The 23645-nt window shown below is 42.7% G+C and overlaps 1 protein-coding gene across 11 annotated transcripts in view; it reads left to right on the top strand.

Annotated features, from left to right (window-relative positions):
* The window catches only part of PHC2 (polyhomeotic homolog 2), a 148477-nt gene that overhangs the window by 63059 nt on the left and 61773 nt on the right, over positions 1-23645 (top strand). For 7 of the 11 annotated variants that reach the window (XM_072609688.1, XM_072609691.1, XM_072609690.1 and 4 more), the window contains 6 exons: positions 9577-9807; positions 17277-17435; positions 17731-17808; positions 18395-18559; positions 21770-21922; positions 23103-23418. In XM_072609688.1, the coding sequence (XP_072465789.1) occupies positions 9631-9807; positions 17277-17435; positions 17731-17808; positions 18395-18559; positions 21770-21922; positions 23103-23418 (1048 nt within the window). In that variant the 5' untranslated portion in view covers positions 9577-9630. Of the gene's footprint in view, positions 1-4922; positions 5163-9576; positions 9808-17276; positions 17436-17730; positions 17809-18394; positions 18560-21769; positions 21923-23102; positions 23419-23645 lie in introns of those variants that run through there. The other 4 variants (XM_072609695.1, XM_072609694.1, XM_072609692.1 and 1 more) reach the window with 3 other exon arrangements.

The following is a 23645-nucleotide window of genomic DNA, read 5'->3' as shown; positions in this document are numbered from 1 at the left end:
TCACATGAACTACAAGTAATATGTCATGGTGGACAGAGTACTTGACTTGAAATTAGGAAGACATGAGTTTAAAACCTTCCTCTGACAAAAGCAGTGAGTAAGCCTCTAGGTCTAAGTGTCTTTAGCTACAAAATGGGGATAATAACACCCATGGTAACTACCATACTAAGGTTAGTATGAGGCTCAAATTAAGATAATGCGTTAAAGTACCACATAAAGGGTAGAGTGCTGTATGTCAGTTGTTACTAGCCAACAACACCTCCCCATCTTACACGGTGTGGTTTTTAAATGCAGGTGTAGAATTCCATATTTATCAGTATTAGATTTCATGTTCTCGTATTTTCCTCAAGGATAACAGCAGTATATGCTTAGGTCATTCTCTTAAAGGTTTTGTAGAAATGAGAAAGTGATATGTGACAGGAGATTCTTATGTCCTCTTGTTTATATTTTTTGAATAATATATAGTATATAATATATAGTTTTTCAAAATCATAAATTCTTGCCACCCATATTAGAGAGGTCTTAAAATCCAGTTCCTTAATACTTTCAAAGTTGTGTCACCTCCATTGTGAATGTCTGTGTGTACTGGGTATGGTCTTGCAATTCTTCCCAAAATTAACTTCTGGAATTCATTTCCACTTCTGAAGTGTTAGAGTCCAGATTTGTTGGATAATAAGACTAGACTACCTCAGTAATATCCGCATACACGCAGAAGAGATCAATTCATACAAGATAAACCAAGTGGATGAAGAATTCCTATTGTGCAGACAATGCTGCCTTGCAGTTGGAGGAATGGACCTTTGAGTTTGTCTCTCAGTACATGTTTTGTAGATAGACACTACAGAGAGACAAATGAACCAATCTCAAAATGGAAAAGGAAGAAAAGATGCATCACATTATGAGAATTATGCTGTATTTTCTTTTAAAACATATTTTTATTAATTTTTGTTTTTTTACAGTATCCCTCTCCCTGTCCCCTCACAGAGAGAAATCCCATACAGTAAATTTTTTTATTAATTTATTTTAAACTTTTAAATACTAAAACTTAAATACACAATAAGAAAAGAAAAAGAAACATATTATAAACTTAAATACTAAAATTTAAATATAAGAAAAGAAAAAAGCATTTCCATGTGTACAGCAGAACATGAGAGGACTCAAAATATACAGCAATAAATTTCTATTTCAAGAAAGCCTATATAACAAATACTACACATTGTGTTCAGAGCTGACCACCTTTTCTTTGCTTCCTTGTAAATTTTCTTTTGTTCTCTGCTATGCACTTTTTACTTGGTCTTTTTGCCCCTGTTTCTTCCCCCCTCACAGAAGGCTACAATTAAGCATGAATATATTTCTGTATTTATATGTTTTATACTTCTATATACACACATATGTACACACATGCATACACATATATAGATACCTATACACATGCATACACTTATATACATATAAATGTACTTAGATATCTGTAATCATACTCATATATAGATATATACATTCGTGTATATATGTGTAAGACTGTGTTATACTTGTTCTCTGTTTCTCTGAGGGTAGATAACATCTTCCTTGATAAGTCCAAGTCTTTCCATATTTTTTAAGTCTACCAACTCATCATTTCCTATACCACAGCAATATTCCAACCTTATACTGTCTAGTTATTTTAAATAATCTAAAACAAAATTAATATGGCTGATATATAATATAGTATTCCTATTTTTCTCTTTTGACTAAATCTATTTTAGCTTTAACTTTATCTGAGATCATGATTACTGTCCCTGCTTTTTTTTCTAATAAATTCTACTCCTGATCTTTATTTTATGTTTGTGTGTATCTCTTTATTTCCTATCCCTCCTAACTTCTCTCTACCTTCCTTCTACCATTCACTATCTTGTCCTCCTATTACTTAACCTACCCTGCCCCCGCAAAGATCCATCCCTTATCCTCTCCCCTCAACCTTTCCCTTACCCTCTTGTTTCTATCTGAATTTAGAAAACTTTTATAGCCTTCCAAATATATATTATTCCCTCTTTTTCTCATTCCCATTCATCTAGGAGATACCCTTCTATACCCTCCCCTATCCTATTCCCTCACCCTCTTATTTCTTTATAAATTTAGAAGACTTTTATTCCCTTCTAAGGATATATATTGTTGTTCCTTTAAACCAGATCTGATGTGAGTAGGGTTCCCTCTAAAAGTCTCTCCCTCATCCTCTTCTCCCCTCCCTATTCTCTTTGCCTTCTTTCTTTCTAAATTTTATATGTATTATTCTTTAACCCATTCAGAAACAGAGCAGGGTTCCAGATCTACCAGCTCCTCTCCCTCATCTGATTCTTTACTTTGTATCAATTCTTCCTCTCACACCTCATTTGTATAGGATACTTACTCTTTTTACCTTCTCCTAGATGGTATTACTTTTTATAATCACATCATACTCAGTCCTACCCCCATCTTTCTTTCATACTGCCAAATTACTAATTGCAATCTCAGACACACAGTTTACATTTCCTTGTATAAAAAGTAAACAATCTATCCTTATTGAATCCCTTGTCATTATTCTTTGATGTTTACATTTCTCTTGAGTCTTGTATGTCAAATTTTCTATTAAGTTCAGGTCTTTTTGCAATAAAATCCTCAAAGTTTGGCAATTCGTTGAATGTCCATTTTTTCCCTTCAGGATTATGTTTTAAGTTTGCTGGGTGTGATATTTTCAGCCAGAACCCCAGTTCTTTTGCTCTTTGATGTATAGAAAAGACCTGTGGTCTTTTTTGTGTAGCTGTTGCTAGGTCTCATGTGACTCTAATTATGACTGTGCCATATTTGAATTGTTTTTTTCTTGTTTCTCATAATATTTTCTCCTTAAGCCGAGGGTGGGTGAGTGGGTTTCAGAATTTAGCAATGATATTCCTGTAAGTTGTCCTTGTAGTATGTCTTTCAGATGGTGATTAGTTTTTTTTTTCTATTTCTATTTTCCTTTCGTGTTCTAACAATTTTCTTGAATTATTTCTTGTATTATTGTAATAAGATTCTTCTTCTGATCATAGCTTTCAGGTAGTCCAGTTATTCTTATGTTTTCTCTTCTTGATCTGTTCTCCAAATCAATTATTTTTCTTACGAGATGTTTCACATTCTCTTCTATTTTTTTATTCTTTATATTTTGTTTTATTATTTCTTGGTCTTATAACTTCACTGGCTTCCCATTGCCCAGTTATAATTTTGAAGGAGTCATTTTCTTCCTTAAGATTCTGGATCTGTTTTCTTGGATTGTTCTTATCTTTTTTTTTTAATTTTTCCTCAATCTCTCTCATTTGATTTTTAAAGTCTCTTTTAAAGTTCTATGAATTCTTTTTGGGCAAGTGACCATTTGACATTACTCTTTAGGGTAGGAAGGCTTTTTTTGCTTCAGTATCCTCCTCTGAAGACAAACTCTGGTCTTCTACATTTCCATAGTAACTTTCTCCTTTGCCTGCTCATTTTTAAATTTTTTGTTATTATATTTATTATTATGATTGTAAAATTATAATCAGCTGAAGCTGTTGAGGGAAGCTAAAGACTACAAAAAAGGCTTTTCAGCTATGTTAAGATGAAAAGGAGAATTGGAAAAGGGATGGGACCTTTGCTTAAGGTGAATGTGAAAACAATAATTGACAACAGACAGAAGGCAAAGCTTCTCAGTTCATATTTTGTTTCTATTTTCTCCACAAAGGAAAATGAATTTTACAGTGGAGATGACAGATAAAAATGGTTAACAAAGAATTCACAGCCAATATAAAGGAGGAGATGGTAAGAAGGCACTGAGCCTACTCTTGAGTTCAAGTCACCTGGCCCAGATGAACCCCTTCTTGGATCCTGAATGAACTGGTACATGTGATCACTGAGCTACCCTCAGTGATATTTGAAAGATCATGGAAAATGAGAGGAGTGCCACAAAACTGGAGAAAGGCAAATGCCCCAATTTTCAAAAAATAGAGGAGTCAAAAACCACCAACCATAAGCCAGTGACTGTGACTTCAATTCCTGCGGGAATTCTAGAAAAGATCATTAAAGGAACAGTTGGAGAATATCTAGAAAGGGAAGCAGTGGCTTCATGAACAAGTGAAGCCAGAGTAACCCTATTTCCTTTTTGCATAGGATTAATAAACCAGTTGTTAAGGCCATTGTTGTGGAAATAGTTTACCTAGATTTTAGCAAAATTTTTGATAAAGTATATCCTGCTTTTCTTGTGGACAAAATGGAGAAATATCGATTTGATGATAATACAGTCAGATGGATTCCAAATTGATTGAATGAACGTTGGGCTGAATTTGATAAGGTGAAATTCAAAAGGGACAAACAAATTCTGAAATCACCTAACTTCACATATTCAAAATGGGAGAGGCATGGATGGATGGCAGTTGTTCTGAAAAGAGTCTTGGGGTTTTTAGTGGATCACTAACTCAGTAGGCATCAGCAGTGGGATATAAAAGATAAAAATATTAATTTTGTCTTGAGCCACATTAATCAGGGCATTGCTTCCAGGAGTAGGGAAGTGATAATCCCGCTGTACTTTGCCCTTGTCAGATCTCATCTCTAGTATTCAGCTGTGGGCACCACAGTTTAAGAAGACATTGATAAACTGGAGAATATCCAGGGGAAGGCAACTGAGATGAAGGGTCTTGAGTTCATGGCATATGAGAATCAGTTGAAGGAAATGGTCTTGATTAGCCTAGGGAAAAGAAGTCTCAGGGAGGACATAAATGATAGCTGTGTTTGTATATTTGAAGGGATTTTCTTGTGGAAAAGGAGTTACATTTACTCTCTTTGGCCCCAGGGATCAGAACCAAGAACACTGAGTAGAAATTTCAGAGGCCAGTGCAAGTTTGATGTTTTACATGTTTTGATGTTTTTCAAGCTTTACAACCTTGAGACCTGACCAAATGTGGAGTAGTCTTCCCTGAGAGGAGATGAGTTCACTTTCCATGGTGGTCCTCAGGCAGAGGCTAGATGAAGACTTGTTGGGTGTGTTATATAGGAGACATTCCTTTGTGCATGAGTTAGGCTAGGTGGGTGCTGAGGTTTATTCCAACTGCCAGATCCTAGGATTCTTTGATTCTTGTTACCCAGGAAATATGTGAACAACAAAGAAGGTGGGTCAGTCTTGGAGGAATAACAAGGAAGCACAGGTATGTACTCAGCCTGGGGCCACTGGACATTTTAATTAACGATTCTAACAAAGACATTGATGGAATACTTACTGGATGTGTAGATGAGGGGTAGGAGAGTGATGCACTAGGTGGCCAGACCAAAATGCTTCTGATGCCAAAACATTGGGCTGAATCTCAAATGGTGATGTCAAATAGGGAACAATGGAGTCATATTTTGGGGCCCAAAAGTCAGAGGTAGTATCTTATAGTACCAAAGAGTACTGGACTAGGAACTGGGAAAACCTGGGCTCAAGTCTTGCCCTAGACACTTTCCATCTGTGTGACCTACTTAACCTTTCTAAGTCTCAGTTTCTTTATCTGTAATAGGGAGGATAATAATAGCATTTGCCTCATAAGGCTTTTGTGAGGTTCGAATGAGATAATTGCTGTAAAATGTTTTGCCAACTTTAAAGTGTTCCGTAACTACGGGCTATGTTTTTTTAAAATAGTTCATCTGAAAAAGATTGAAGGTTTTAGTGGACTACAGCTCAGTGTGAATCAACATTATGCTTTGGTAATCAAGAATTAATTCAGTGACGCCAATCTCAGGCTCCTAGAGAGCAGATTCTGCTGTGTGTGCCCCACTACCTGTTCCTGCATCTTCTGCTTCAGCCCTCCCTATCCTTGTACCATGTAGGCCCACCTTTTCTGCTGTGTCCTCTGGGATTCCTGATCTGTAATTAACAAAACTCTTTATTTTAGACCCATTTCTCTCATGCTCCCATCTTCTGGCTCTCAGGGAGACCCAGCCACCCCATAACATCACTGCACCCTTGGTTCTCCTTTGCAGTCCTGATTGTACTTTCTTTCATACCATCCTCCCCTAGGCCCCCACTCACTGGTCCTAGGGATGGAGTTAATTCTCCTTTCTTTCCATCACTACTGTCAGATTTGCCTTTTACTGCCTTCACTCAGCAACCTTTCCTTCTTTGAGGTTCATTCTGTCCAAAAATATTGTCTAATCCAGATCTGAGTGACAAGTATTTAGATCATTCTCCCTCCTTTCACAGAGCTTAGTGCCTGGTTCATAGTTTTCCCTCTCTATCTTAATTCCTACACTAATACAAAAGGGACCTATATACATACATACACACATATATACATATATGTATGTGTATGCATATATATGTATATATATATGTATTTCCTCTAGCTCCTCAGTTTCTATTTGACTCCCTCCATTCCACCTCAGCCACACATAAGGATAGTCACACTTTTACTCTTGTCATCACCCACATATATTCTACTTCCATAATTGAGATTTCTGAAATTCCATTATCCAGGAATAATCTGTCATTCTATCCCTTTTCATTTAATATTCCTCCTCTACTTATTTTTTGTCCTCAATGTAGTTCTCAGTTCCTGTATCTGTTAGTACTTTGCCAGGCTGTCACCCCCGATCTGGTTAACTTTCTTCCCTTCCCAATCTCTCTTCCTTAGTGAACCAGTTCAGCTTTACACTGTCCTTTGTTCTTGAATCCCTTGCTTCCTTTTCCTGTCACTGATCATACTTTACTGAACCCCAAACTTGGATTACCCCCACAGCCCACTTCCTGTGCTCCTACTTGTGTTACTGAAGAGTGCTGGAGGAAATCACTCACATGTGCTACCAATTTATAATATCAACAATGCCCTCATGTATCAAGACAATTCTTTTACTCATCCCAAATTAATTCTCTGTCCATAACACCTGAACAGATCTTTTCTTCTCTTCTCAAGCCTTTCTCACCAGAAATCCTTACCTCTCAGCTGAGGTCCTCAACTCACATAGCAAGAACAGAAATAGACATATATCACCCTGAAGTGGGGGCAGACATCCCAATACCACCTCAGTCCCTTTGGAGAGTGGGCTCAGTTGCTACACAGTATTTGCCTCATTAAGATTGTGAATGCAGCAGAGTTGATGGATGAATCAGTCCCCTGCTTAAAGGACATGGTGTCTTGCTACTATCTTCATCCACTTCTAGGCCAGATCCTGGTGATTGCTTCTCAGAACTATACTTGTGGATGCATTGGGTTCAATTGTCAATGGACCTCAGGTCCTCCAACCTTTTGAATCTCACATGGTTATTCTGTCTCCAATATGCCTTTACCTAAGAGCAGGAAGGAACAGACAACAATATAATTGCCATAGATGCCATGTGACTCCGAAGTCACATAGTGAGACTTCTAGCATTCCATTCTGCTAAGTGAAACTTAGCCAAGAAATAGAGACTGATTTGAAGGGTTAATGATTTTTGTAGGTACGATGTGATCTATTTCAGTGGCCAATCAAAAGGCTTTTTTTTTCTTGCTGCACAGGAAGCTGACAGGAGAGAGTCCTGGGTATGCCTTGAAATCCATGTGGGAGACTGCATCAGGAAGAACATGTTGTACATACTTAGAAGGACTTTACTCTTAGACCCCTGATATAGTCACCTAATGTTTTTTACAACAGTCATTTTGCTTTAATGCTGTCTCCATCCAGACCCTTCCTAGAAATAACAGCAACAACAAAAATCATTTATACAAACCAAAGGACCCAGCTCCCATGTCTGACAGCGTATATGAAATCCTTTCCCCTCTGCCCCACCCTGGCTGTTCTACTGAGAGAGATTTCTTTCACTCCCTGTTCTCTAGAACTGAGATTGTTCAGTTCAGAATTCCCCTGTCTCTTATGCTGTTGTCATTTACACTTTTTGAGTCATGTGTATGTTGTCTTCTTGGTTCTGCTTTCTTTCGCTCTGCATCACTTCATATACTTCTTTCTAGGTTTCTCTGAGTTCTTACATTTCTCATTCCTTACAGTGCAACACTATCCTACTATAATAAAATACCACCATTTGTTCAACTATACTCAAAATTATGGGCACTCATTTTAAGAAAATTAATAGGGGCTAGAAGAGTTTAGGAAGAGTCTTAGGGTTGGGGATAGCTTCCTCATAAGTCTATGAGATGCCACAAGTTCAGAAAGAGGCAGATGGCTAGGAAGTGGGAGGTCTGGGGGAGCTTAAAAAATGATTTACTCCTCACTTTTATCAAGTATAGGCCCTGTGGACAAAACATTATACCCATGTGTGGATAAGGAAAAAGAGACATTTTACAGGCCAACCAGTGAATGCTCTTGTGTTCTGTCTTCTCATTCAGAACAAAGTCTTCGCAAAGGAATTAGAGCTGAAAATGACCTTAGAGACCATTTAATCCAGTCTCTTCATTTTATAGATCAGGAAGGCCCAGAGAAGGACCCTAACTTTCCCAAGGTCATGTAATAGTAAGTGGCAGAAGGAGGGCTCAAGCCCAGGTTCTATGACTCAAGATTCAGAGCTTTTCCATTCTACCAGCTGTCCTTTTTCTCTTTACAGGGGTACTTCATGTACTCTGAAATTCTGCCTAACCGAGAAGCCCAGTGCAAACTATATAAGACCCTGCCTCTAACATTAGCTCTATTACTGTGGATGTATTTTGGAGCCTTAGTTTCCATGTCTGGTAACTGTAGTTTTTCCCTCACAGAGATGTTGTTTGGATCATAGTTCATATTTATACAATACAGTACTATGCCAATATAAACAGTTGTCACTTTTCTTTCTTTTCCTACTGTCACCGCTATTGTCCATGTTCTCATGCCTCTGTGCTTAGAACTACTAGACTAGCCTGCTAAATGTTTCCCAGCTTCCATCTCTCTCTTAATCTGTCTTGCACCCTCAAAGTGCAGACTGGGAACCTGGAGTGAGGAGGAGATATAGTAAGGAAACCAAGGCAATGAGAAAAAACAGTGAGAGAGATCACAGAACCATCCTTGTGTGAGAGCTCTCCAGTCTGTTCTGTCTCCTGTCCAGTGTTGATGGGAGTGGGAATGAGCATTTATATAACATTTATATAACCGCTATATGCTAGGCACTGTGCTGAGCACTTTTACAAATATTATCCTATTTAATCTTCATAATAACCCTGTGGAATAAAAGTAGCATTTTATGTCCCATTATTTGTTATTCCACAATGCATTGCTTGTCAGAGAGTGCTCTATGATCTCTACCCACTCCATTTTACCGTGTCTTACCCTTTGCCCAGTGTAAAATTATCTTAGGCCTGAGCAGTCTTGTCCAACATCTGTAGGCCCAGGGTAACCCTATAGAGACTAACTTCTAATTAGAAACCTATTTTCCTGAAATCTTTCTGCTGCAAATTGTTTGAAAACTTGCCAATCTTGAGTTCCCAAGGGAGTTCTGTTACCCACTTACCCCATTGCCTCCCAAATAGAATGAAAGCCCTTTGAGGGTTTGGACTGTTTTATTTTTATCTTTGTGTCTCCAGCACATACCATAATGATCTGCATAAATAGGCACTTGATAAATGGTTTTTTAATGGAAACTAATTGAGTTCATGTGCATAGGTTCACTTCTCTCTTTCTTTGCAGCTCTTACTTGACCATCTGTCTCCGGAGCACCCTGATTGTATCAACCCGTAGGCCATGGAGAATGAGCTGCCAGCCCCACCCACATCTGTCAGTGCCACAATTGCCAGCAGTAACAGCGGGGTCAGTAGTAGCAACAGCAGCAGCAACAGCAGCAATGGTGGTGGTCGTTCTACTGGAGCTGGACCTCAGATCTCTGTGTATGGCGGTATCCCCGACCGGCAGACTGTACAGGTAAGCCTTAAATTGTTTGGGCCCCAAGGCTGGGCCTTAAGGTCCCAAGGTAGAAAACCTGGAGAAATTCTTTCTTAAAAGCTATAATCAAAATTATCAGTCTGTGGGGATCCTTTGATGACATTCAAGAGAAGAATAGACTCACAAATTAAAAGAATGAGAATTTGGTGCTATGTCTTAGGGGCTCGTTGTACTGACTGGACACTACCTTAACTCATTGGCACCCAATGGGATTTTGATGCTCAAGAGTCTTGTAGTGTTCAAGCTACCATAATTGTAGGCTTATAGACTTCACAATCTTAGCCCTTTACTGAATTAGTTTAACTTCACCCTGTCCTTGTATCCTTTTCCCTTTTTCTTTCACTGTTCATTTCTTTTCAAACTCCAACCCTGCATTTTTCCCACTAACTACTGCTCTTCTCCCATTGACATGCTATATAATATTGCTAAATAAAGTCATCTAACTGTACTGAATTCATTAGAAATTTATGTTATCCACTCTCAACTGCCCCCCTCAATCTGGTTAATCATCATTTTCTCTACAGTAGTGATGGAATCCTAATAAAGCTGCCCTCAGCCCCAGTAGTCTAACTTCCTTATAGACCTCACTACACAGCAGGCCCACTACCCCCTAGATAACCTCTGCCCTCAGATCCAGTTCACATATTTGAACAGGTGTGTTCTTGTACTCAACCACAATCACATCATCAATTTAACCCAAGACAGGACCACAATACCTAACTATCTATCTTGACCAAACAGGACCACAATAGCTAGCCAATTGGAGAGCAGCATGACTGGAATGTTTAACTACTGAACCATAGAAGGGACCTCTCCCCTATTACCTAATCCCTTGACAACCCCCTCCTGCCTTATTAATATTCATAATTTCTGTTACATAATTGCATCTTTACACTATAAAAATCCATCTTGCTTTTGAAGTTGCTGGTTCCTCTTGGAACTTAGCCCGCTTTATGAGAGGCATTAATCTCAATAAATGTTTATACTTGGATTAGAGGTGGTATGACAATTCTTTCAGATGGTTCCACCACAACTCATGTAACTGCAACAGTTTTTGGAGTCCTTGGATGGGCAGAGTCTAAATCTCAACAGTAGCTGTTCCAAAACTTCCTTTCCTAAAACACGTATGCCACTGTCTTCCCAATTCTTCTCCAACAAAGGACCTCTCTTCATCCTTCATTGAAAAATTTGAGGCTACCCATTAGGAGCTCCCTCTCCTCCACAACTCAAATCACTTTATCATCATCCCTCATTCTATTCTCTTTTGTTTCCTCTTGAAGGATGTACTCCTTGTCCTAGAGGAGGCCAACTCCTCTACTTGTGACGTTTGTCCCATCCTCTCCCATCTCTTCTGGCAGATTGCTCCCAAAATTGTCCTCCCCGTCTTCCTTATTTTCAACCTCTTCTGGTTCATTGGTTCTCTCTCTTCTGCTTACAAACACTCTCATGCCCCCCCTCATTCTTAAAAAGCCTTGAACTTGACGCTGTCATCCCTTTAAGATATCATTTTATGTCCCATGTCTCCTCCCTTTAAGAGCCAGGCTCCTAGAAAACTTCAGTTACATTTGTTGACTCAGCTTACACACATCTCATTCATTTTGAAAACCTTGAAATATAGTGTCCATCCCCAGCATTCAATTGAAACTAATCTCCTTAAGGTCATTAAAAACACATTGGTTTGTATATATCTCTTAATCTACTGATTTTTTCCACTTCTCAAACTTGTTGACTTCTCTGCAGCATTTGACAGTGCTAATCAAGTCAAATCAAGTCAATAAGCATTGATTGTACCAGGCCCTGTGCTGAGTGCCGGGAATACACAGAAAGACAGAAACCACCCTTGCTCTCAAGGAACTCACAGTCTAATGGAGGAGAAAACATGCAAACAACCATGTACAAATGAGATATAGGATAGACTGGGGATGATCAGCAGAAGGAAGACATTAGCATCCAGGGAATTGGGAAAGGCTTTCTATTGAAAATGGCCCTTGAGCCTAGCCTTGCATGAACTCATAATCCAGTTGCCTTTCAGTACTACCTTCCTTTTCATTATTGTAATCATTGCGCACATTGTTCTCTGGCTTCTGCTTTCTTCACTTTAGTTTGTATGAGTCTTCTTGTATTTCTCTGAATTTTTCCCATTGTCTCTTCCAGTATCCTGATACCCCACTACTCTCACACATTGTAGTCTATGTAGCCATACCATAATCTCTTGTTTGTTGCTTTGGGGGCTACATATCTGCCAAATTGAGTGACCATGTCTGGATCATATCTGATTCCTTGTATTTCTACTCTGCAGCATTTCCTATTGAGAAAGAGTCTTTTAGCTATAGCTTAGACAGCCCTAATCACTGAATGCACATTGCCTCAGTCAAAGTGAGAACTCAGAAAGATCTTAGCTTAAAAAGGCCAAGGTCTCCCACTGCATCTGGGGCCATCTGCAGTCCTCCTGATATATATCTCGCCTTTGGACCCAGATGGCCCAAGAGAAGAAAGTGAGGCTGATGACTTTGCACAGTCCTCCCTCACTTAAATCCATTTGACTTGCAAGTTATGGCATCGTCTTCCTGATGTCATGGCCCTCTTCCAGAACTAAGGACAAACCATGTTTGGAGTGAGAAGACCAGAAAGACAAAAACCCTGGAAACGAGAGCTCCTAGATGGAGAAGGGTATAAGCGAGCGGGGTTCTAGGGAGAAAGCACATGATAGGAAGGGAGGAAAGCTAAGCTCAAGAAAGCAGCCCCAGTGGAAAACAGGGTCCTGAGAAGAGAGGAAGAAAGAGGAAGAGGGCAAAGGGAGACATGGAAGAGCAAAGCCCCATAAGAAACTGGGCCCAACCTGAGTCTCTGTCCAGTCCTATCTCATCAGAGTCCAGGTTCTGAGGCTAGAATATCTTCAGTTCAAAAGTTCTCAGCCACAGAAACCACACTAAGAGGCTAGAAGAGGACCTAGCTGGCCTCTAGGGAGGGGAGGGGCCAGTGCCTAGGGCTACAGTTCAGCCTGAGGATTTGGCTGAGTTAAGGTCAGGAGCCCTACTCAGGCCTAGGCCCAGCTTGGGGCAGTTCTTGCCAGAGGAGAGCTGCAGGTGAGTGACAGGAGAGCAAGGAGGAGGGGCAAGGGTTCTGGGGCTTTAGGGGTGGAGGGAGAGAACACAAGGCTTTGCTTTTTTTCTCAGAGAAAAGGCTGTGTGGAGTGAGGTCAGAGGGCAGCTCTTTGTTACTGTCCAGAGGCCTTTTCTCAGCCAATCACATTGGAAAGGTAGGACTATGTTGAGAAAAGAAAAGGGGAGGGGGGATTGGGGGAAAGTGGAGAGGAGAGCTTAAGCTAAAGAGAGAAAGGGAGGGAAGGACAGAAAGAAGGAAAGAGAAAAGGAAAGGACACAGGCAGGCAGGAAGCCAGCCCCAGCATCCCTGTGGAGCTGGGGCTGTGAGAAGCTTGAACTTTAGGAAGCAAAACTACAGTCCATAGAGGCCCAACACTGCTCTACAGCCCAGGAGGCCTTGCTTTCTGGGAAACCGCAGGCAGGCCTCTGGAGAGCATCATTAAGAATCAGGACGGTGACCTTTCTGAAATTGTTGGTGCCTAGAAGGAGGGTCTGTGTCCCCTACACTGTCTTCAGGTGAGTCCTAGGCCTGCTGCCGACTTCCAAAAACAGGATAAATACCCTACTGACTTTTACTCTCCACCATTGCCTCATTGTTGCTCTTAGTTCCCTTCCCTGTCTGAGCTTCTCTTTATTTCCCATCATCTTATTCTGTCTTTGCTCTCTACATTCCAGCCAAGCTGGCCTTGTCATTCCCTGTCCACCTCCCTCCTAGGTGCCTTTGCATTGATTATATGCTTTGTGCCTGGGGGATAGAGTGGCACATGGACGTGGAAAGTTGAAAGGAATTTCAGTGGCCATTTAATCCAACTCATCCCAGAAAATAAATGATTAACAAGCATTGCTTAAGTATATACTATATACCAGGTAGGAGGAGCTTCAATTTTTCTCGGGTGAGACATTATGTTCCTATGTAAGTATATACAGAATCAGTAGAAGATAATTTAGTAAGGAGGTGCTAGCAGCTGGAGGTCAGGAGTGGATCAAGAAAGGTTTCATGTAGTTGGTGATTGAGATGATTTTTGAAGGAAATTGAAGATTCTGAGAGGCAGAAGAGGGGGGAAAAGGTTTTAAATGCCAAATATTTGATTGTAGGATTAAGAGAGAGTCACTGGAATTTATCAAACAGAGGTCTTACAGGGCCAGACTTGTGCCTTAGGAAAACCTTAGGCAGCTGTATAGAGAAGGATGGAAGAAAGGAGAGCTTTGAGGCAGGGAGCCCAATTTGAAGGCCAGTGCAGTATAGTCCAGGTGGGAGGGGATGAAGGACTGTATGAGTGAAGAGAAGGAGGTGGGTACAGGAGGTGTTGTGGAGGTATAGGCAATAATATCTGGCAGTTTGATTAGCTGTGTGAGGTATGAAGATTGAGGAGTTAAGAATGACACCAGGATTCCTAGCCTGAGTGACTAGAAGAATAATGGTTCCCTCAACAGAGACAGAGATGATCAGAAGAGGGAGGTGAAGTTTGGGGGGAAGGTAATGAGTTCTGCTGTGAATAATTTGAATTTGAGTAGAACTATGGGACATTTGGAAGTATCTCATAGGCAGTTGGTGTGGTGTGTGATTGGAGAACAGGAAAGAAGCTCAGATTGAATATATGAGATATTGTTTGTAAAAAGCTTAGCACTGTGCAGGCACATAGTAGGTACTTGATAAATACATGTTCTTTTTTTCCTATATGTGGACCTAGGCATCACCTGTGTAGGTTTGATGACAGAAAAGAACTCCCACAGTACATACTGGGCCAGTTTTCATCTGACCTTTACTTAAAGGTCTCTGGTGAGGGAGTATCCAGTTACTTCCGAGCCAGCCAATTCTACCTCTGGAAAACTCTTGTTTAGAGTTGGAAGACCTGAGTTCAAATCCTGGGTCTATACTTTCTATCTATGTAATCTCTGACAATTTGCTTAACTTTCCTCATCTTCAAAATGAAAGGGTTGGACCAAGACAGTTTCTGAGGCACTTTCCAATGATCTATCCTAGAACTGTGAGTGTGACCACATACTGCAAGGATGCTTTATGTGGCCAACAGTCCAGTATAGTCCTGCCTTCTCACTTTATCACCGGGAGGCAGCATCTCAAAGCCAAGAGGTTTTCTTTATGGAAATCCTCAGTTTCTACCACAGTTCCCTAAAAGTAAAACCAGTTTTTCCCTTCTTGTTTAGTACCCACTTGGCTCACTTAAGCTACTGCTTCTTTTTTTTACCAAACTGCAGGTGGAGGAGATAGAGAGCCCCATAGCCTGAATACCCAAAGGAAATAGAAGACAGAAAGGGCAAAGGGTCACAGACTGGATCAAGATCATAACTGAGGAGTCTTGACATCCAGCCTAATGTCCCATATTTGAGCTGACCCAGATCCTAAGATTAGACAAGTAGAGGATCATTGTTTTAGAGTTAAAAGGGACTTTAGACATCATCAAGCCCAACCACCTCATATTATAGTTGATGGAACTGGCCCAGAGAGATTAAATATCTTACTCAAGGTCAAACAACCACTAATTAAAGGAGATGGGATTTAAGTGCAGGTCAGTCAGTGAACATTTATTTGACACCTACTATGTGCCAGATATCGTGCTAAGCAGTAGGGATACAAAAAGGCAAAAAAAAAACCCCCCAAAACCAAAAACCAGTCCCTGCCCTCAAAGAGCTCACAATCTAATGGGGGAGACAAGCAAATAAATATGTACAAACTATATACAGGATAAATAGGAAATAATTAAGAGAGGGAAAGTACTAGCCTTAAGAGGAGTTGGGAAAAACTTCTGGTAGAAAATGGGATTTGGAGCCAAATCCTCCTGGCTCCAAACACATCATTTAGCCATTATACTACTCTCCTTGCCAGTTGCCTTTCAGGTACTGAGAGAGCAATACTTTCAGGTCCCCTGGGTGTCTGCCTGTGTTGGGCTTTATTTCTAGCCAGTATGGAGACCAAGTACTACGCTGAAAGGTTCCTGGGGGTACCTCAGCAGGATTGCCCCCAGGGTGATAGCCTTTGAGTTTGGCCAGGTGCAAAAAGGAAAAGATAAGCAAAAGGCATCGTGGGAAAATAGAAAGTTCCATGGACTTGAAGTCAGATGCTCTCTGATTTTGATTCTCACTTAGAACACACCTATGTGCCAAACCACTTAACCTATCTACAAAACAGGAATAACAATGCCTATGCAATCTGCTTCTGTAGGTCACTGTGACAAAATAGATATAAAGCACTTTCCAAAACTTTAAGTCCTATATAAATGTCAGCTGTCATAATCATATGAGCTGAAGACAGGCAAGTTGGAAAAGGAGTCTTGAGAGGGCAGGCTATGGGACAGAATAAGATGAAATATAGTAGAGATAGATGTAAAGTCTTGCACTTGTATTCCAAACCTCAGATTCACACATCACAAGATGAAAGAGTCATGGCCAGATAGCAGTTCATCTGAAAAAGATCCTGGGGAGAGGAGGAGGAGGTTAGGGTTGTCTAGGGTGCTGTAAGCTCTGTATCAGTCCATGGTGTGATACTGCAACCTGGAAAAGTAATACAGAGGGACCAGGCATAAAGAGATGACGGTATACTCTGCTTTAATGAGATGTCATCTGGAATGTTGTGTTCAATTCTGGGCACCACAGGTTAGGAAGAATATTGGCAGGCATCTGATGCAAGTCAAGCAGGCTGGTGAAATGCCTTGAGTTCAAATTGTATGAGGCTAAGTTAAAGGAATTAGGAATGCTTGGCCAGGAGAAGGGAAGATTCAGTAGAGGTATGATAGCTGTCTTAAAGCTTTAGTTTTATTGTCCATTAGTTCTGGCTGTCCCCAGAGGGCAGAATTAAGAACAGTGGAAGAAATTGTGAAGAAAAGAAATTGCAAAAAAAAAAAATTTCTTGCTATTGGGGGGGAGGGGGGGTAGAGAACATTTTCTTACAATTAGCCTTATCTAAGAGTCACCTGGCCTGCCCTGGGAGGTAATGGGTTCCTTCTCATTGGAGGTCTTCAAGAAAAGGTAGCATGACCACTTATGAGGCATGTTGCAAACAGAATTGTTTTTCAGGTTTAGGTTGGACTAATTGTCCACTAAAGACTCTTCCAACTCCAGAATTCTGAGATTGTGTTGCAACAGGCTAGGAGAGATGACAGAGGAGGTAGGAGAAGCTTGTGCAGTTTAGGGCACAGCATTCTGCTACCCTCACCTATGTAGTATCCTATCACTTGAGAGGGATGAATTGGAAAACCCAAAAAGGTTAAGACATGAATGTTGGGCCTGTTTGCCAGGCTGGCCTGATGGCTCTAGCCATCCTTCTTCTGTTTGGAGTGAACAAGGTTTGTTTCCCTCCACTGAACCATTTTGGTGCTTTGTCCTCAGGTGATACAGCAAGCCCTGCACCGGCAGCCTAGCACCGCAGCTCAATACCTGCAGCAGATGTATGCAGCCCAACAGCAGCACCTCATGCTGCAGACAGCAGCACTCCAGCAGCAGCACCTCAGCAGCGCCCAGCTCCAAAGCCTGGCAGCTGTGCAGCAGGTGGGATATGAGGGCTGAGCATGACAGAGTTGAGAGACCCCCTCAGAGGCTATGGAAATGTAAAGGTTCCTGGCCATCCCTGTGGTGACCCAGAGTAGCTTCTCAGCTTGGGGGCTGAAGTAGCTAGAGTAATTAAGCAGGATCGCACTACCCAAAGGCTGGAGAGTGCTGGTGTGGTGGTGGAGGAAGGAAAGGGGCTTTGGATGGGAAGGTAGGGGAACCAAGAGGAGTTTCTAAGCCTGAAGAGTACTTTGGTGAGGTCTGGAACCCCAGTGACAGAGTTACTTTTTTATAGGCAAGTCTGGTGGCCAACAGACAAGCGGCTCCTTCAAGCAACAATGGCTCTGCACAGTCCCCAGCTCAGTCACCGTCGGTAAGTAGGATGGTGAACAACTGGAGGTGGATGGTCACAATTCTGGGGCTTATTTCTTCCATCCTGCTTTGAACATTGGTGTGTTCCTAGGTCCCATACTGTAGGGAATCTTTACCGAGGTGAGATGAAGGGACAAAACCTGTCCCTACCTCTCTCTCATGCACTTTCCATAACTGGCTAGATTTTCGAGGAACTCAGACCCCCCCCCCCCCCCGCCTTGTGGTGGGGTCTCCCTGACCTTTCTCTAAGAGTCTTTGTTACAGTGACTAGTTGCATGCTTCTCTCTGTCCTCCCTATTTTCTTCCCCCTCTGTCCAAGAGTGTGTGTCCATGCATTCACACATGACAAGATTATCTTCTCCTAGAATAGCCCTTTTTGTAGCTGATAATCCAAATAATGGATGGGGGAGGAATGGTGGCCATCTGAGACCACAGAGGATCACATTCAATGCTTATCCTCAGAGTTGGACCCAAAAGAGTCAGGGCCCACGAAGGAAGCCAGAAGTGGACATCAGTGCTTTACAAGGGGATAGAGACGTGGGCTAGCCCACTGAACTTGCCATTTTCTACTGCTCATGTCTCCCCAGATAAACCTGGCAGCCTCCCCAGCAACAGCTCAGCTCATCAACCGTGCCCAGAGTGTCAACACAGCCGCAGCCTCAGGCATCGCCCAGCAGGCTGTGCTGTTGGGTAATACCTCCTCTCCAGCATTGACAGCCAGCCAGGCGCAGATGTATCTGAGGGCACAGATGGTGAGCACTCTTGACTTGGGCACATGGCTGGACTCTTCCTATGGATTTAGAGTAGGGAACCAGGAGAATTGAGAGAGGTCCAAAAGGAAGTGAAGGCACAGATATTGGAAGAAGAAAGGTCAAGAGTATGGTAAAAAAGAAAGTGAGGGATCAGGAGACATACAGGAAGAAAGGAACAGGCAGGTTAGGGAGTGGGATAAAGACAGACAGGGTTATGGATCATCTTAGACCTGAGCAAAGAGAGATAAACACACTGTATTATCCCTGTCCCTTTCCTTGCTTTCTGAGAAGGAAATAAGGCCACTCATCACCTTGTTCATACCTCCTCTGCAACTCTACACCTTCCAGAACTCTGGACAGGGAAGAGGATACACAGGAGACACATAGTTCACCTCTAGCATAGTGTACTTGGATGAGCCTGGGCTCAAATCTTGTCTGTACCCCTCACTACCTGAGTTATCTTAGGCAAGTCTCTTCTAGGGCCTTAGGTTTCTCCTCTATAACTTGAGGGAGTTGAACTAGATGATCTCCAAGGCCCCTTCCAGCTCTCAATCCTTTGATCCTACTTTACAGGCATATGTCACACAATAAAAAAGGAGGAGAGTTGTTCATACAATTGCAATTGTCCCTTCTAGAGATATGTATATAAAACCCACCCCCACAATAAAGGCAAAGTAGTAATACCACAACTGCCTGGATGTAATATTGACCCCCAAAAATTTAGTTATAAATATCACCATGTGGAATATTCACAGTCTTCAAACTATATGTAATGAACAGCTTTAAAAATATAGAGACCTAGAGGAAGAAATGTGAAAACTGGATGAGGTGACATGTCAACCTCTCAGTGCCTCAGTTTCCTCATCTGCAAAATGGGAGTGGGCGGGGGGCTATGTTTGGACTCTCTAAGGACTCTTCCAACTCTAACTTGATGCTCTTCTAATCCCTCCTTCTAGTGACCTCCTCCTGTATGCTATTAGAGTTCTCTCTATGATGCTTTCATAGATTCTATAGAAGATGAGCTTAACATCCCAATACTCTTACTCAGTCACAAAAAAATCATATAATCCACCTGTACAGTAGTCTAGAGGCCACTGAATATTAAGGAATAACAACAGAATAACTCCTTGTCTTTAGACAAGGAAAAATGTAAAAAAACATACTGCTATGTAAACGTTTGCCAAGTGCATTATACATGCTATCTCATTTGGTTAGGCAATAGTGGTAAAAGCCCTCCTAGTCCCTGGGCAGGCCTTCCCTGTACTCCCCCAGCCTTGAGGACACATGTGGCGTGCTAGGTCCTTGGATGCAACCTTTTAACTGAGTCCAAGTTTTACAGAACAAAACCTCTTATTAATGGGATTTGTTCTGTGAAGTGTGGATTCAGTCAAAGGGCCACACTTGAGGACCTAGAGGACCACATACAGCCTTGAAGCCACAGGTTCCCCACCCCTGGACTAGACCCTTTGGGCCTATGGCTCTGTGTGGGAAAGCAAATAGCATCTCTTCCTGTGTTTGTGGTCCTTCTGGCTAAGCTGGTGAGACTAGGGGCCTTAGTGGGACACTATTCCTTTATCCCCTCAACTCATCTTCATGCTTCAGGTGGTGAGACTTCATAGAAAAGCTCAAGTCACTGAATTAGAACCTTCCACAGTCCCTAAAACTCAGATCCTTCACACTGACAGGGTAGAACCTCCTTTCCTCCTTCTGAGTCCTTTGAGCTGACTGGAACCTCATTACTTTGTTCTTTTCTGTTCCTTTCTCAAGTATGCCATAATGGTTGTGAACAAAATATTTGCACCATACAAAGGATGACATTCTCCTGTGCCCAGAGGATAGGAGTAGAGTTTACAGGCTCTTTTTCTCCCTGTGTCCTCTGATGATTTTACCTGAGAGTATTGCTGGGTCTTCCTTCACTTTACTCATCCTTAGCCAACTCCCAGAGCAGGACCCAGGACCTTTGGAGGTGCCTGAATATTAACTATACAGTGTGTTTACTTTACAAGTGTGCTTGCAAGAGGATACACACACATACACACAAGTAAAAACATACTCAAGGAACTCATTATAATCCTACAGAATTTGAGAGCTGGAAGAGACCCTTAATAAGCATCTGACTCCACCTAGACCTGAGTAGGAATCACTGACCATATCTTGCCTCTGCTGGAACACCTCCAGTTTTTGGCAGCTCATTATAACAAAAGGCAGCCCATTCCATTTTGGGGGACATTGATTATGGGGAAGTTTTTCTTAATGTATCAAGCCAAAATCTGCCTTTTTGAAATTTCTACCCTTTGCTCCCAGTTCTTCATTCTGGAACTAAGAGGAATCATAATTCCTCTTCCATGTGACAGCTCATCATATACCTAGAGAGATGTCATCATGTATCCCCCAGGTCTTCTCCAAGGACAGACATAGACATGAATATGCAACCCAGTAGAGCAAAGCTGGTCATACATAGGTACAGGAATGAGATAAAGCAGGAAAATAATGGATGTCCTCAGAGAGAAAACAGTTGGAGGAAAGGATGGTTTTTGTTTGTTACATTCACAGAGAGCCACATAGAGCACACACAGAGGAATACACACACACACACATACACATGCGCGCGCGCACACGCACGCATGCACACACACACACACACACCCTCTTGTCTCAATCTCTCCAATGCACAGTCAGTGTTTCCAGATCTCTTGAAAGTGTCTGGCATCAAACTAAATGTGGCCTTATCAGGTCAAGTGTGTGTAATTGATTTGATCACTTCTGTAGTCCAGGACAGCTCAAGGCCAGGCTTCTAGTATAGCTCAGGAGTGAGACAAGTCTGGGGAATGTCCCTGGGCATGGGGCAGGGTGGGAGGATCTGACCCAACCTAGGATTATTCTTGATTCTTAGGACCTGAGGAAACTGATGGAAGCCAAGGCTTCCCTGGGGAGAGTTGCTCCAATGTTGAGCCTTGGATGGCCCCAGAGATAGTGGGCCAAACCTAACATTTGGATCTGCCCCAGAGTAGCTCTTTCAGAGCTGAACTAAAATTACCCATGGGGTTGCCACCCTGGACCTTTACCCCTAGAGTCCCTGCCTTGTTGGAAGCCTTCTACTTCTCTTTCTTGGCCTTCCCCATATCTGCCTCCTGGATCAGACTACCCTCCTGCCTTGTGGCTGAGCCCACACTGGGCAGGTAAACGGCACCTCCTTTCCTGTGATTCCAGACCCAGCCAGGTAACCTGGTGCAGGTAACTAGGAGCCTAGGCGGCACTGTTCCTTTGTCCCCTCAGCTCATCTTCACGCCCACGGCCACCGTCACTACCGTGCAGCCTGAGCTCAGCACCGGCTCCCCTGCCCAGCCCCCCACCCCCAATCAGGTGAGGACTCCATGGACCGGGTCTGGGGGAGGGAAAGGGAGGGATAAATGGTTCCTAGGGAGGTGGGCTCCCCTGGAGAAGGGTACTGCCATTTGGGTTGGCCTGGTAGATCTCCAAAATTTCTAGTAGGACAGAGTTCCCTAGGAAAGCAAGAGACAGAGCAGCCAGAAGTTTCTAGCCCTGGGCCCCTTCCCAGTTAGACTGCCTAAAACATCTATGTAGGTAAGGAACTTGGAAATAGCATGCTGAGGCAAGAGAGTAACTTCCCTTGGGGTCCTCAGTACCCTAAACCTTCCCTGATATTCCCTTCAACACCCTAGAGCTCTGAAGTTAACTGTCCCACCTCTCCATTTCTCCTTCCACCATCCCTGAAATGAGTCTTCACAGGAAGTCTTAGTCAGAGGAAAGGCCAACTCTCGAGGACATTAATCTATCCTAGCAAGAAAGATAGCCTGGAATGAGGATGAACCATTGGACTCTTGGCCTTGCTGAGGTCTATGGGCCTTTTGATGGAAGAGAAGATTCTTTGGGCAGCAAGAAAAAGGAGACTCTGCCAGATGGTGGCCGACATAGAAGAGAACATGGACAGTATGACATCTGTTCTGAACCTGGCCAACATCTAGTGTCCAGCAGAGGGCACCAAGAACCAGGTTGGGGAAGGATGTTTGATGCCTCAGCAGAGAAAGGCCAAGGAAGGAAAGATTGAACTACTCTAGGGGGCTAAAGAGCTACATGTTTGGTTTTGTGCCTTAATCAGAGCAGATGGAAGCCCTCAGAAGTTGTCTACTTCCCTTAGACATTCTGCCCTAGTGATGTGGCATCATGGGAAATGACCCCAGTACTTGATAGCAGGGGCTATGCAGTGGGAACAAGGTCTGGCATACCTACCCTGTCCTGGGTTAATAGTCCCTTTCCTAGAATTCAGTTTCAGCTTTTATCCTTCTGTGCCCCTTCTCAAATCTGTCCTAGCTCCTGTTCTCTCCAACCCTAAACACTGTCTGTCTGGCATTATGGTCTACCACCCTGTTTAGCTATCCTGGAATCAATTCCTGGCCCCATTGCTTCCATAGCTTCTTGGCACTACTTCAAGTGTATTGGCATCGCCTCTGCCTCCCTTCCCCTTCCCCATCCCTACTTGGTTGGCTCTACCCCCAGACTCCCACAGACCCCTCTTTTCCAGGTACAGAACTTGACCCTCCGAACGCAGCAGACAGCAACCACAACAGCCTCGGGCCCCACCCCCACCCAGCCTGCACTGCCCAGCCTGGCCCTGAAACACACCCCAGGCAGCAGCCAGCCTCTGTCCACCCCCTCACAGGGCAGAAGCACCGCTCAGGGTTCCCCAGCAGGTGCCAAACCTGGCATAAATGACAGTGTGGCTGAGCAACTCAAGAAGGGAGACAGCAGCAGTGGCAGTGTGCCAGGGAGCACTGAGGGCCGGGGGGCACTAAGCCGGATGGTGTCCCCTGTGGCCACACACCCCCTCATTGCACCAGGTAAGGCCCAAGACAGTATCTTGCTCCAGAAGATCCCAAAGCACTACAAGTTTGGCAGAACATTTTCATACTTCCTTTCTTCAAGGAGGTCCTGAACCCAAACCATCTATGGGAGGAGGATAGCCAGTCTCACCTAGTTTTCCCTCTATTTCCCTGCCCCAGGTTCATTGGCCTCTGGTTTTATTCAGTGCTTTTGGCTTGGCAAAGAAGATGTTGTAAGCTGGAAG

Source organism: Notamacropus eugenii, chromosome 5 (assembly GCF_028372415.1).
Source record: "Notamacropus eugenii isolate mMacEug1 chromosome 5, mMacEug1.pri_v2, whole genome shotgun sequence".
Taxonomy (NCBI): Eukaryota; Metazoa; Chordata; class Mammalia; order Diprotodontia; family Macropodidae; genus Notamacropus; species Notamacropus eugenii.
The sequence above is the reverse complement of the archived record's forward strand: the minus strand, read 5'-3'. Positions and strand labels throughout refer to the sequence as shown.